Raw genomic sequence first — 13,689 nt, 5'->3', positions numbered from 1 at the left:
AGTAAATCCAAAGGTAGTATATCGCAGCAAGAGGTCACACTTCACTGTCAAAGCCTCTTTGTCTTTAGTAACAACCAGGAGCTTCATGACTGATTCAAACTAAAGCAGAGACATAGCAGGAGACATTAGCAGCGTTTCTTCGCGCTGGAATAGAACTTGACACAAACAGCAAAGATCAGACATACTGTGTCATTTTGTGGGTTTTGTTGCTACTCTTTGGGGGCTAGCTCGCCGAGTTTTCATCGCACAGATGAGACACATATTTTGTAAGATATATTTTTATTTTTTGGATGTGGATAGTTCGGCGGGCCGCATTGAAAAGCCTACGGCTTTTCAAAGACACATGTATGCTAATACCCTTAAAATAACATGTGTGAAATATGTGGTTTGCACATTAAACATACACAGGGGTAAATACATACATACAGAAATGTATATTAATGATATAAGATTACAAACCTAATAAGAAAACAAAGCTTAATGTGTGTACAGCTTCATAATTTGTTCTTGGGTGGAAGCCAGTCTGAGAAAGTCAAATTGATTGATTTTCTCTGCTGCTGAGGCAGACGACACTCCTATGCACATTTTTAACCTCAAATGAAGCGGTGACGCTTCTTATCATTTTCAGGAACATACACATCATCGGTTGTGATGTCATTCTGTCATCATTTCTGCTGTGTGTCAAACAGAAATACACACCACGCCATCAATAAACTGAAGATCAGGAACCTGAAAACACTCCATCAGAAAAGTGTCGGTTCAACCAGGACAGATAAATCTATCAGACAGAGAGACACATGAAGACAGAGACTGTCACATTAATCTTTTGTGTCAGTTAATTTCATAATTATCACTCATTTTACAACACTGTCACTTAAAGTCCAGCAGTGTTCATGGTAAAAGAATCCAAATAAACAAAACAATAAAAACTTCAATAAAACCTGAACCTTTAAAGATCTTTAAAGGCCCCTGAGTATCTTTCAAAAATTATTAATATGTTGGAAAATAGTCGCTGAGAACATGTGAAAAGACTTTGAACAATATATTACTGAAATGTGGAGTTAAAGTTTCAAACAGTTTTTCACCAGTTTTCAGTCCAGGATTTTGGGGCGTCCTTAAAGGGTGGCTGATGACACGCTGAGGCCACCCTGAGCATACCCCTGCACCCTAGCATTGTAATGGTATAAAAAGCCTTCTGCGGTCTTGGTCTGATGAATACTCAAACACTTCTTTATTCTAACTTTACACAGCCTTAAGATGCTCGGAGCCTCTTACAGTAAGCATGAGTCACTTGTTCATTTCAGCTGTCTTCATGTGGGACACTTTGTAGCTTAAGAATGTTTGCTTGAACAAAGTTAGAATCATCCCAGCTGTAAGATGCCTTTAGGAAACAAGGCTCTGGTGTGTTTTAGACACTGTCATTTCACAAACTGCAGAAAAAGACTGATGTCCAACACGCAGTCCTAAATTCATCCTGCTGTACTGATGTGTTGTATAAACTAAACAAAGGTCTTATTTAATGTTACAATCGGCGCCTTCTGAGTGTTACCAGCCTGAATGTGTGTAGATAGTACGACATAATCAATTTGTCTCGTTCTTCGGTGAAGCAGCAGGCTGTTGCTCTGTCCTGAAGGAGGAGGCAGCTCTCACACAGTTTCAGCTGATGGAGAACCTGCTCACATCTCCTGACGCTGGACGAAATCAAACAGTAACCCAGGCAACAGAGAAAACCCAGCGGAAACGTCCGGCACTTCAAAGACGGCGCTCGATCCTCGTGTCCTGAGGGAGCTCCAACGTCCATGACGGCAGCATGGACCTCCTCTGAAGTGCTGCGATATCCAATATTTTTCTCTCTCACCGCTTCAAGCTGGGGGAAATTAAATGCCTCCTTGGAAAATTGATGAGAGTCCATGTTCACATGAGGGCTTTTCATCTGTTCAGCTGCTGTCACGTGGAGCAGAGGAAAAGGTCCAGTGTGTGTGTGTGTGATAACACAGATCTGATTGAAGCTCACAATGATACACACTCTTTCCTCCAATGCTTATAAAAATACACCGAGGCCTTGATCCTGGAAAAAAAAAAAAGCATCTCAAGGATTTTGCCCAACAAACCAACACAGGCATGTCCACAGATCAGTCGTCCGTGTGTTTGAAGTTTCTCTGCATCGCCGCAGGAAAGACTCGTCTTCATCTTTTTTTTTTTTAATTTTGTGAAGAAAAACTAAAATCACACCTGAGTAAACTCAAATCCATCAAAGTGGCGGAAATCTGACAAAGGGAGACACAGACAATATATACACAGGGTAATGGGGAACAGGTGGAAACAATCAGGGCGGGGAAGACAATCAGACCGGTGACACATGAGGAAGGGCAAGTGACCTGAAACGAGAGGACAGGTAAATATCAAAATAAAACAGGAAATGACGAGACAGAACAAAAACCCAACTTGACCTCACCGCGGTGTGACACTGTGAAGGAGAAATAACACTTTAAAGATCCCTGTCTGGAGTCACTATTTAGTTTGTCTGTTCTGGGCTACTGTAGAAACATGGTGTTTCAACATGGCGGCCTCCATGAACGAGGACCCGCTGCCACCGTAGATATAAAAGGAGAATTTAACAAAAACAAAAAGATTCTTATGTTCACGTGATTATACATCCATGAAAACATAGTAATGAATATTATATTCCATATATTCTGCCTTATTCTGACAATAAAGACCCCAAATCTTACACACTGCACCTTTTAAAGGGAGTGCATGTTGTTAAAATCTTCTATGTTTAATTCATCTCTAAGTGACATATTTTAAAAAGGCACACATCACTAAAGTCATTGATTAAAATTAAATTGTTGTGAACAATGAAATGTTTTATATTGTGGAAATGTTTGCTAAGTTTTTTTCTTTTTACCTTTTATAGCAGGAAATGTATGCTAATACCCTTAAAATAACATGTGCGAAACATGTGGTTTGCACATTAAACATACACAGGGGTAAATACATACATACAGAAATGTATATTAATGATATAAGATTACAAACCTAATAAGAAAACAAAGCTTAATGTGTGTACAGCTTCATAATTTATGTTCTTGGGTGGAAGCCAGTCTGAGAAAGTCAAAGTTGATTGATTTTCTCTGCTGCTGAGGCAGACGACACTCCTATGCACATTTTTAACCTCAAATGAAGCGGTGACGCTTCTTATCATTTTCAGGAACATACACATCATCGGTTGTGAATGTCATTCTGTCATCATTTCTGCTGTGTGTCAAACAGAAATACACCACACGCCATCAATAAACTGAAGATCAGGAACCTGAAAACACTCCATCAGAAAAGTGTCGGTTCAACCAGGACAGATAAATCTATCAGACAAGAAGAGACACAATGAAGACAGAGACTGTCACATTAATTCATTTATGTGTCAGTTTAATTTCATATATTATCACTCATTTTACAACACTGTCACTTAAAGTCCAGCAGTGTTCATGGTAAAAGAATCCAAATAAACAAAACAATAAAAACTTCAATAAAACCTGAACCTTTAAAGATCTTTAAAGGCAATCCTGAGATATCTTTCAAAAATTATTAAATATGTTGGAAAATAGTGAGATATCTTTCAAAAATTATTAAATATGTTGGAAAATAGTCGCTGAGAACATGTGAAAAGACTTTGAACAATATATTACTGAAATGTGGAGTTAAAGTTTCAAACAGTTTTTCACCAGTTTTCAGTCCAGGATTTTGGGGGCGGTCCTTAAAGGGTGGCTCGATGACACGCTGAGGCCACCCTGAGCATACCCCTGCACCCCTAGCATTGTAATGGTATAAAAGCCTTCTGCGGTTCTTGGTCTGATGAACTCAGAACACTTCTTTATTGTAACTTTACACAGACCTTAAGATGCTCGGAGCCTCTTACAGTAAGCATGAGTCACTTGTTCATTTCAGCTGTCTTCATGTGGGACACTTTGTAAGCTTAAGAATGTTTGCTTGAACAAAGTTAGAATCATCCCAGCTGTAAGATGCCTTTAGGAAACAAGGCTCTAGTGTGTTTTAGACACTGTCATTTCACAAACTGCAGAAAAAGACTGATGTCCAACACGCAGTCCTAAATTCATCCTGCTGTACTGATGTGTTGTAGTAAACTAAACAAAGGTCTTATTTAATGTTACAATCGGCGCCTTCTGAGTGTTACCAGCCTGAATGTGTGTAGATAGTACGACATAATCAATTTGTCTCGTTCTTCGGTGAAGCAGCAGGCTGTTGCTCTGTCCTGAAGGAGGAGCAGCTCTCACACAGTTTCAGCTGATGGAGAACCTGCTCACATCTCCTGACGCTGGACGAAATCAAACAGTAACCCAGGCAACAGAGAAAACCCAGCGGAAACGTCCGGCACTTCAAAGACGGCGCTCGATCCTCGTGTCCTGAGGGAGCTCCCAACGTCCATGACGGCAGCATGGACCTCCTCTGAAGTGCTGCGATATCCAATATTTTTTCTCTCACCGCTTCAAGCTGGGGGAAATTAAATGCCTCCTTGGAAAATTGATGAAGAGTCCATGTTCACATGAGGGCTTTTCATCATGTTCAGCTGCTGTCACGTGGAGCAGTGGAAAAGGTCCAGAATGTGTGTGTGTGTGATCTGATTGAAGCTCACAATGATACACACTCTTTCATCCAATGCTTTATAAAAATACACCGAGGCCTTGATCCTGGAAAAAAAAAAAAAAGCATCTCAAGGATTTTGCCCAACAAACCAACACAGGCGATGTCCACAGATCAGTCCGTCCGTGTGTTTGAAGTTTCTCTGCATCACCGCATGGAAAGACTCGTCTTCATCTTTTTTTTTTTTAATTTTGTGAAGAAAAACTAAAATCACACCTGAAGTAAACTCAAATCCATCAAAGTGGCGTGAAACTCTCACTCTTCTGTCAATGCTTCTTCACCCTTGTTCTCTGACTTGTCAGCTCATCCAGGCCTCTCTCCTCAGGAACCTCACAGCATCGCTGAAACCTTCTTCACACAGAGACTGCATGCTGCTGGAGGACGGAGGGAACAGAGCCTGGTTCAGACGTTTCATGTTCTCCATGGACAGCTGAGGAGAAAACCCCAGAAAATATTACATCTTAACCGCAAGACCCTGAAGTCACAGACAGAGTTTATTATTAAAGATGGACACGCCATGTTTAGGTTTAGATCATCCAAATGAGAAAAAACTAAATCTATATATTTTGTCATCTCATCTAGCCGTGCAGAGTTTACCTGTGTGTGGCATTTCACTCCACTCCAACACAACAGAGGTGGACGGACAGTGACAGTGTTGACAGTGTGTTTTATATAGAGACAGTGAGGAACAAGTTTCATTCAACACTGTGTTGGAACTGTTTGTGTGTTCTGGAGTGACAGTATTTGTGGCAGCAGAACAGTGTGCGTGTCAAAACAAACTGTGTGTTCATGCCAATGAACAGTGTGATTCACCGATGAGTTTTTAATAGTTTTTGGACAACCATGGAGCTCTGTGACACAGAAGAAGAAGACACTCTTTCAATCGAAGTCCAACGCTGGTTGTTGTTTATTAATATGCCATCCTAAGAACAAGTGTGAGATCTAACTGGGGAGGTTGAGGTTATTTTTGACCAAACCGGAGTTGGTGGAAAGACAAGTTGTTTTGTTTCTGTCTGTCATTTGAATGAAGTGTGTTTTATGATGACAAATAACTAGAGTTAGCTGTGAAATGACCCAGTACTCACCATTACACTCATGTTGGGCAGTCTGAGTTGAGTGTTGAAGCGCCCCCTGTGGACAGGACACACGTCCTGCGTTCCAGCAAAGGGAGACACGGTGATGGTTCGTCCCACTGGTGGAATGGGCAGGCTGTCAGTGAACCCTCCATCGATCCATTTCTAATAAAACAGAAGCAGCCCGTGAAGTCGTCCAGGTCAGAGAATGTCCAGGGATAAACACTAAAGCAAACTCATTTGTTCCTGTCGACTTTCACAGAAGGTTTGACAAAAGTGTGTGAGAGCAGTGTGTCCTTGTCATTAAACGTGTAAAGGTCAGTGCAGCGATGTGAACTCATTCGAACTTGTCATAGTATGAGAGTCACGGGCATTACTCATAACATTAACACTGTGTCACAGTAGGCAGTATGTAAGTATGACAGTGAGCCGGCATGAACTCAAGAATTCAGCCAGCATCCACTGGATTATTACATGTCTACATGTCATGTGCGGAAAAGACGCAGCAGCCTAAAAACCTTCCAGGATCATATCCTGACACTTCAAGAGAAATCTGATTATATTTAAATGTAATTGTTTAGATTTAAAACCTACAGTTTTAGAAAAAAAAACAAAAATTCCAAACCTGGGACTTTTATTTTGAAATTTCTCCAGACTGGCACATTAAAAATGGTTTGTGTATGTGTGTTGTCTGACTTTCTCTCAACACCGGTTTATTAGACATTGTCAGGAATGTGTGTTTTGTCTATAGCAGGCCCTTCCAAATGACAAACACATGATGAAATTATTCCAAGCAGTTGATTTATCAGTGTGGACACAGCACTGGTGACACGGTGAATATTCCCAGTACCTGTCCTCTGAACTCCACTGCTTTCAGTCCAGCATAGACGGGCACATAGCTGCTGGCCAGTAGAGCCTGGAGAAGTTACAAGACAGTTTATCAGTAAACACTCATTTTGTCCTCATGCACATCTAACGTGAGCACAACGTTCTGTAAATGTCACATTAAAAAGTGTTTTTGAACCATGTTGCGTCACACTGATATGTACAGTGTGTACATGTATTACACAGGTAATGACTTTGTTAGTGTTATTTTCTGGTCAAAGCAATAAAAGCAAACTCTGCGCCGTAGAATGAAGAAAACAAGGACGTAAAATCATCATAAACATTTATGGTGCCGTTTTAAAGTGGAGGCATCAGCGCTGTGTGTGGAGGGTGGAGGTGGGGGTACCTTTATGAGCTCCTCCCTGGAGGTAAACCTGGATACAATGTGGTTCTTGCCGCTCCTGGAGTGTGTTATTGAGACGTGGAGGCGGTCAGTGGCCAGAGTGTGAGCCTCGCTGGGCAGAATCTCTTCTATGCCCTCCCTGGAGAGGATCCACACACAGATGCTCGTTTGTCAGCTTTTTAATAATAATATCCCCACAGGGCGTCATAAACACGGCTCTCTTTACATTATTACGCAATCTGTTAAAGACACACCAAGCACCAGAGCATACTAATGAAGCTAACAATGTAACAAGATAGTCAGCTCACTACTTGATCTTATTTACACAGAGCACTTCACGGATCTTCTTCTTCTTAATCATGTTAGAATGTGTTTTTATGGATTTGGGTGAAAAATCTTTATTAAATTCACCTGAATTATACAAAGTATACTTCAGAATACCTTCATGAAGTAAAAAAAAATACAAAGTATACTTCAGAATACCTTCATGAAGTAAAAAAAAAAAAGGAGGGACAATGTGTTTATGCATGAACAAGCACACTACAGCCAGCCGAGCCTCTAACTTCCCTCCATCTACTTGTAGACTTTCCAAATGTTATCAGCTTAAATGGATCAAATTCTGATTCAGTTTGCTTAAAACATTACATTTTACAATGTAAGCTTATGGAAAAGGGGACCTTGTGACTCTTTAGCCACTGTGTCAAACCGGCTTCAAAGCCCGGCTCTCTTCCTGCGGGCTGTCATCAGTATTTCCTGAATATTAACAGCAGGAGAACCTTCTCTCTAACAGTATGCTAATACATGGTACGTCGTGCTCACAGTGGGAAGTTCAAATGTACTGCTGTGTAGACATTCTGACAACTGTTTTCATTGATTGATCAGCAGCTGGAAAGAAAATGGACAGTGAAAATCCAAAGACATCATACATATTTCAAGGTAAAATACATATTTGATAACAGCTAACGACGGCTAATGTTGGTATCCAATACTGTTGTAGCCATGATCACCTAAACTAAAAGACCAGAGTGTAACAAGACTGAGACAAGACCAAGACTTTGACGGGTCGACCAAGTCCAGAGCGAAATCAAGTCAGGACCAAGATCAGACAGTATAAAGTGTAATTAGGAAGCTGATATGTAGCTAATATTCACCAAATCTGTCAGTACATTTCAACTCAGGTAATATTGTTTCTTTTAGAATTCTGAAATATCAAAGTGCACGTCTATTTAAGCCTGCAGTAAAACCTCAGAAATGTTCTGGTTCGGTCAGTGAGGTCATGTGACGTTATGTCCAAACTAGAACACGGGTTCAAGTCGATGTTTAAGTGTGGCTTCAGTGGACACTGGCAGAAAAGGTAAACCTGCACACTGGTGACTAGGGATGTAACGATGCATCGTGACACGATTAAAAATCGGTACAAATGCGCAACGACTCGCATCGGTTGAAAGAAAAAATGAATCGCGATTCTTGGCGAATGGGAACCCGCACAGCGCGTGCTCTCACTGGTCAAACAGGCTTCCCGGCGCGTTGCGTGAGCGTGGCGTATTTGGTCCGTCCTGCACGTGACTTCAAACCCCACCGGGAGTGTTTCAGGAGTGAGGGCTTAGCCCGCCAGACTTTGTTTACTTGCTCAGATTTGGACATTTTCCCAGTGTTTCCCTTCTAAACATGCTTCTACATGTGTAAATATGTTACGTAGTTAGTTAGTTTAGCTTTTGTCTGTTTTTACGACCGGCAGTTTGCACGGGGTATTTTATTTTGAAAATCCACCGGATTCTCTTTGCTTTTTCTGTGTCTGGCTTTCGCCCACTCGAGGAAATTGACGCGTGCTGCTCGCAAGTTTTAATGTTTTTATTTTATTGTTATGTACAAAACTTATCAGCCACATTGGCTGGTGATCAAAAAAGTTAATTTAGAGCCTTGGTTACGCCCCCTCGTGAGCGAAAACTGTACATCACACCAGTTAATAGCAGTTTACTGTGAGATTGTTTCTATTATTTGGTCATAATTTGTCTGTAGCTCATTTTGATTTAAAAAATCGTGAAAAAATCGTATCGTGAACAAAAAATCGTGACTCGAATCGAGTCGTGAGTTGAGTGTATCGTTACATCCCTACTGGTGACGTCTTGACAACTGATGACGAAATTCTGATGACATGTTGTATAAGGATTGGCACATTCTGGCTCCTGTTCCTGGACTTTTTCCTCTGTCTGTCAGACATGTCAGATGTTGATATAGGCGTCAACTGCCACTCGCTACAAACACGCCACCCCTGTATGTCCAAACCAAATGAATGCTGCCGCTCAGTTTTCATTTCACACTCAACACTCAGCATCCACAGTTTTGTGTTTGAATTCATGTTGCCTCTGAATATAGCTAACATCAGCTTCATCACAAAGCGTGAGCGACCAGCCTGATGATATTTGGTAAATAACTCTGTGTATGAGATGTTCAGTCTTTTCATTTAGAACAGCCACCACAATGTACAGCTGTGGCTGATGAGAATTACATTAGAGAAGAAGTACATTAGTTTGGTACTGCAATTCATATGGGAGCAATGTCAACATTCTGAATACAAATCAGTTATGATATATCATGGATGACTGCTCAGTCCACATCAGTGTTTTACTGATATCTGCTGAGTCATTACCGTAGTGTGAGCATGAAGTTGTATCCCGGCGTGATGGCTCCAAGCTGCTGTCGTCTCACACCATCCGCAAACCCGTACGTGAACTCTTTACAGCGCTGCGAGACAAGAAGAGAAACACAGAGAGGACGTCACAGCTCATTCACTGATGGCACACTCACATCTCACACCTGGTTTCTGATGGCACACTCACATCTCACACCTGGTTTCTGATGGCACACACATCTTACACCTGGTTTCTGATGGCACACTCACATCTCACACCTGGTTTCTGATGGCACACTCACATCTGGTTTCTGATGGCACACTCACATCTCACACCTGATTTCTGATGCCACACTCACATCTGGTTTCTGATGGCACACTCACATTTCACACCTGGTTTCTGATGGCACACTCACATCTCACACCTGGTTTCTGATGGCACACTCACATCTCACACCTGATTTCTGATGGCACACTCACATCTCACACCTCTGGATGATGATCAGGGCTGGTTTTTGCTATGGGCAATGTGGGCAACCACCCAGGGTGCAATCTATGTGAGGGCGCACGAGCACCCTGGAAAAAAAAAACCTCTGCAGTTTTCTATACTGCTCATCTCCACGTCAAGTTAGTGAAGTGGGTGCCCTCATTGTCACGTCAACTTACTGCTGAGAGTCAAACAGGCTGTGTGTGTGTCAGAAGAGCCATGGGGAGGGGGGCAAGGGATAGACTGATCCCAGGCGGCAGGCCACACAACACAAACTGCTTTAAATAAATTGTATTTCATTCATAGAATTAACATAGACCCATATACCTACATGTAATTAATTGGGTTAATGTGAAAAATGGAAAAAATAAAATCTACGTGACTCCGGTTGATTGACGGGCGGACTGACGGTGTTGGCAAAGGTGTAGTGGTTGATGATGTGGAGTCTTCATCATGGACCAAAGTAAAATACCAAACCAGAAGCACCTGATGCTTCTTTGGTTTAGAAATCGAAGAAAAGAAGAAGAGGAGAAACGGGCCAGAGATAAAGGCATGCAGATTTCTGTGCAGCAGCTATAGGCAGTTATAGGCTGTTTATGAGCCTCTTGCTAAAATGCTGCTATTATCCACAGAAGATTTTTAGTTTTGCTGAACTAGCAACTATTAGAATTGACATCATGTCATGCAACTAATTTCACCCATAGGCAACCTAGTCTGGTTTGTGTTTGCAACACAACAAGTGCAAATTCACACAGACGTCCTGATTGTGGAATTTTTTTATTACTGTATACTTATGGTAGAAACAACTTTTAACACACAGTGACATGGCATTTTAGTTCGCCCAGGGCGTAAATGTAGCCAGGACCGCCTCTGATGATGAGAATGTGTTCAGGACCAGTTTCAGCTTTATTGGCTGAGTATGTAAAAGAAAGTAAAGACAGAGCTTTAGAGCTGAGCTAAGCTGCGTCTGTTGTTGCTGCATGTGCAGAAAGTTGCAGTGTGCACGTCCAGGAGTTCCTCCTCAGTAAATGGATTCACACAGAGAGGTGTGAACAAATGAACAAAAATAGAAAAAGAACCTGTCTCAGCATGTCATGTCCACATCACTCCACCAAATGATTGTTGTTAATGAAGTTATCCGTGTATTCTCCAAATATTCTAATCTTTGGAGGTTAGTTCAGACATTCTTTGAGCTGCTGGGTATTAACACTTAGACATAGACAGCCATGCTGCTGGGTGTCAGAGAACAGCACTTCAGCTGGGCGAGTCTTTAATTCTACACTCTCAATTTGTAAAAGTGTCAGCTGCACAGAGGAATGGGTAATAATGGTGACAGTACAACTGTTACTCTGAAACATTCAATGACATTAAAATGTGTGTTTTGTTCTGAGGCCCTGAGGGTTCCCCCAGCCTCACTTTGTTGTCCTCTCTCTCTCTCCTGTCCAAACTCTTCCTCTCTCTGTGTCCTGAATGAAGAAGTGAACTCTACCTCTAACTTGTCAGGAGCTGTTATCATCAGAGCGGCCACCAGTGCTCCGGACGAGGCCCCCGCACAGGCCCCGAGGGAGCCCAGCAGCCTGCCTCCGTGACGGAGAAAGGCCTCCATGGCGCCCAGGTGGTAGATCCCCAAGAAACCGGACGCAGCGAAGGACAGGTTCAGAACGGTCATCGTCAACACCTGCACGGACACGACACAGACCATCAGGCAGAGATCAGGACTTCTATTTTACATCCAACAAAGTCTGCATTTGTACGTACTGTGAACAATAATTTAATATTTGAACAGGTTGAAAAACACGTTCACCAGAAACGTTTATAAAACATTCAACAACTTTGACTTACGGGTACGACAGGTAACACACACACTAACTGATGAGAGGAACAGTAGTGGTAATATTGATAATAACATGATAGTAATGACAGGATATTGAAATATGACATCATCAGAGAATGTTAAGGTTGTGAACGTGCATTTTAATGTTGATTCTTTTTTTTTTAACTTTACTGAAAGAACAAACAATCTTACACATAAATAAAGTTCTGGTTATAACTGTTGTGACAGGTTATTGGTTGAAAATATCTGCATGAGTATTCATTATTCTTTATAATATAATAGACATTTCTTATTAGTGATTAAGTTAAGAGACTTAAAATAATAATCAACTTCAATCAAAAACAGCTTAAATGATGGTGATGAATCTTGACATTTACATTCATGGATGTGAAATTTCCAGGGTTCCCACACCTTTTTCATGAACAAATTCAAGCACTTTTCAAGCACCAGTGTTTCCATTTTTCCAGCACCTTTAAATAGGTAGCCTACTAGTTGTGTTTGCCATGATGGTCATGGGAAGCGCAGCGGTGCCACTGTATGGCATAATAATATGGGTCTAATTAGCATTATTTCATATGGTGGTAGATTGACTGTTTTGATTTTTAACTAATTGTGAATTGGCTTGTATTCTCAGCTTGTGAGCGGTGTATTGTGTAACTACCATAGCGCAATAACAGTGACAAATGCCTGAAGGGGGCTAAAGTATGTCTATCAGCAGACGAGTAATTTCTTTTCAGGGTGTGGAAACCTTTCACAGCAAGGACCATCACACAGACCCAATCCACACTTACTGCCCCTGTCCATTAACAAGATACATGCTAGTGCTGCTTGATGATCAACCAGTATGCTTTGCTTTGTACCAGCCCCAGGAAGACAAGATACAGACAAGAGACACTCATGATTTACTGGAATGTAATGTATCAGGTGTCGATAGTAGTCTACTGTTATTTCTCGGCAGAACACCAAGCGAGTATGATAACTGAGTTCTGCATGTAAAGGCATCGGATCAAGCGCGTAGCCGCTTAGGAAACATTTTTTGTTTTCTCTTGGTTTATTGAGATAGACATCACACAGATTTCAAGCATTTTCAAGCACTTCACAAAAAAATCAAGCATTTTCACAACCTTGAAAACACTGAATTGAAATTCAAGCATTTTCAAGGAATTCAAGCACCCGTGGGAACCCTGAATTTCCTTAATAAAATATATAGAATAATAAATGCATAGTTTCTTTTCTTTGTATTCAAAATAAGGTTATAATGTCTTTCCCCTCAGTGCTGACCTAACATTCATACTGAGCATAACTCTGACATCTGTATTTCTGTGACGTCATGTCGTATGACTTAACAACAATGGCCGATGTCGTTTGTGTTTATAACACATGAACATGTCAATGCGGAGCTAACGTCGGTGACGTAAGAGGACATACCGTGTGTACAGAGGAGTGAGCCTTTCTTTTGTTTACGGCTAACGCGAGCTAAAGAGCTAAAAACAACTCGTTACCGGTCGGTCAGAGTAAATATGTAACGCAGGTCTGGTGACAGCACTCCTCCTCTGCGGTGACGTCACAGCATGGCTCACTGGGAAATGGCGTCAAGTAGTCGGAGACGATAAACAAGACTGTTTCCGCTTTGGATTTTCAAAATAAAACATCAACCAGCTGAGCCTTTGCGTTTACCAAAATCAGGCATTCATCAAATCAAGCTTTATTTTTAATATAGATTTCTATTATTTAATATATAGTTAATATATATTTTTTCTTCTTTTGTTCGTTTTT

At 41.3% G+C, this 13,689-nt stretch overlaps 1 protein-coding gene across 5 annotated transcripts; it reads right to left on the bottom strand.

Annotated features, from left to right (window-relative positions):
- Positions 1-3,706: 3,706 nt before the first annotated feature.
- On the bottom strand, positions 3,707-13,476 carry pnpla4 (patatin-like phospholipase domain containing 4). 5 transcript variants are annotated; one of them, XR_003464207.1, is made up of 7 exons: positions 11,569-12,020; positions 9,611-9,705; positions 6,964-7,099; positions 6,583-6,648; positions 5,745-5,897; positions 4,876-5,089; positions 3,707-4,706 (listed from the first exon to the last, which is right to left on the bottom strand). XR_003464207.1 is itself a non-coding variant. In XM_010750483.3 (7 exons), the coding sequence occupies exons 2-7, from the start codon at positions 11,746-11,748 to the stop codon at positions 4,958-4,960; spliced, it is 762 nt and encodes a 253-aa protein (XP_010748785.2). In that variant the 5' UTR covers positions 11,749-11,757; positions 13,342-13,476; the 3' UTR covers positions 3,707-4,957. The 5 variants fall into 5 exon arrangements, 4 of the variants coding, with proteins under 4 accessions (XP_010748785.2, XP_027147160.1, XP_019128683.1 ...); XM_010750483.3 differs by adding an exon at positions 13,342-13,476 and having other exon boundaries at positions 3,707-5,089; positions 11,569-11,757; XM_027291359.1 differs by adding an exon at positions 13,416-13,476 and having other exon boundaries at positions 3,707-5,089; positions 11,569-11,757.
- Positions 13,477-13,689: the final 213 nt, after the last annotated feature.

Source organism: Larimichthys crocea, chromosome XIX, assembly GCF_000972845.2.
Source record: "Larimichthys crocea isolate SSNF chromosome XIX, L_crocea_2.0, whole genome shotgun sequence".
NCBI classification, from domain to species: domain Eukaryota; kingdom Metazoa; phylum Chordata; class Actinopteri; family Sciaenidae; genus Larimichthys; species Larimichthys crocea.
Note: the sequence above shows the minus strand (reverse complement) of the source record. Positions and strands in the feature narration are given on the sequence as shown.

What these genes read in the sequence shown, in the direction of transcription:
- pnpla4 (XM_027291358.1), bottom strand. Translation starts at nt 11,781, where the DNA reads ATGGTCTGTGTCGTGTCCGTGCAGGTGTTGACGATGACCGTTCTGAAC. An exon ending in CCAGGGAGGAGCTCATAAAG is followed by an intron (nt 6,649 to 6,963) that starts GTACCCCCACCT and finishes TAACTTCTCCAG; the next exon opens with GCTCTACTGGCCAGCAGCTA. An exon ending in CAGTGGAGTTCAGAGGACAG is followed by an intron (nt 5,898 to 6,582) that starts GTACTGGGAATA and finishes CTGTTTTATTAG; the next exon opens with AAATGGATCGATGGAGGGTT.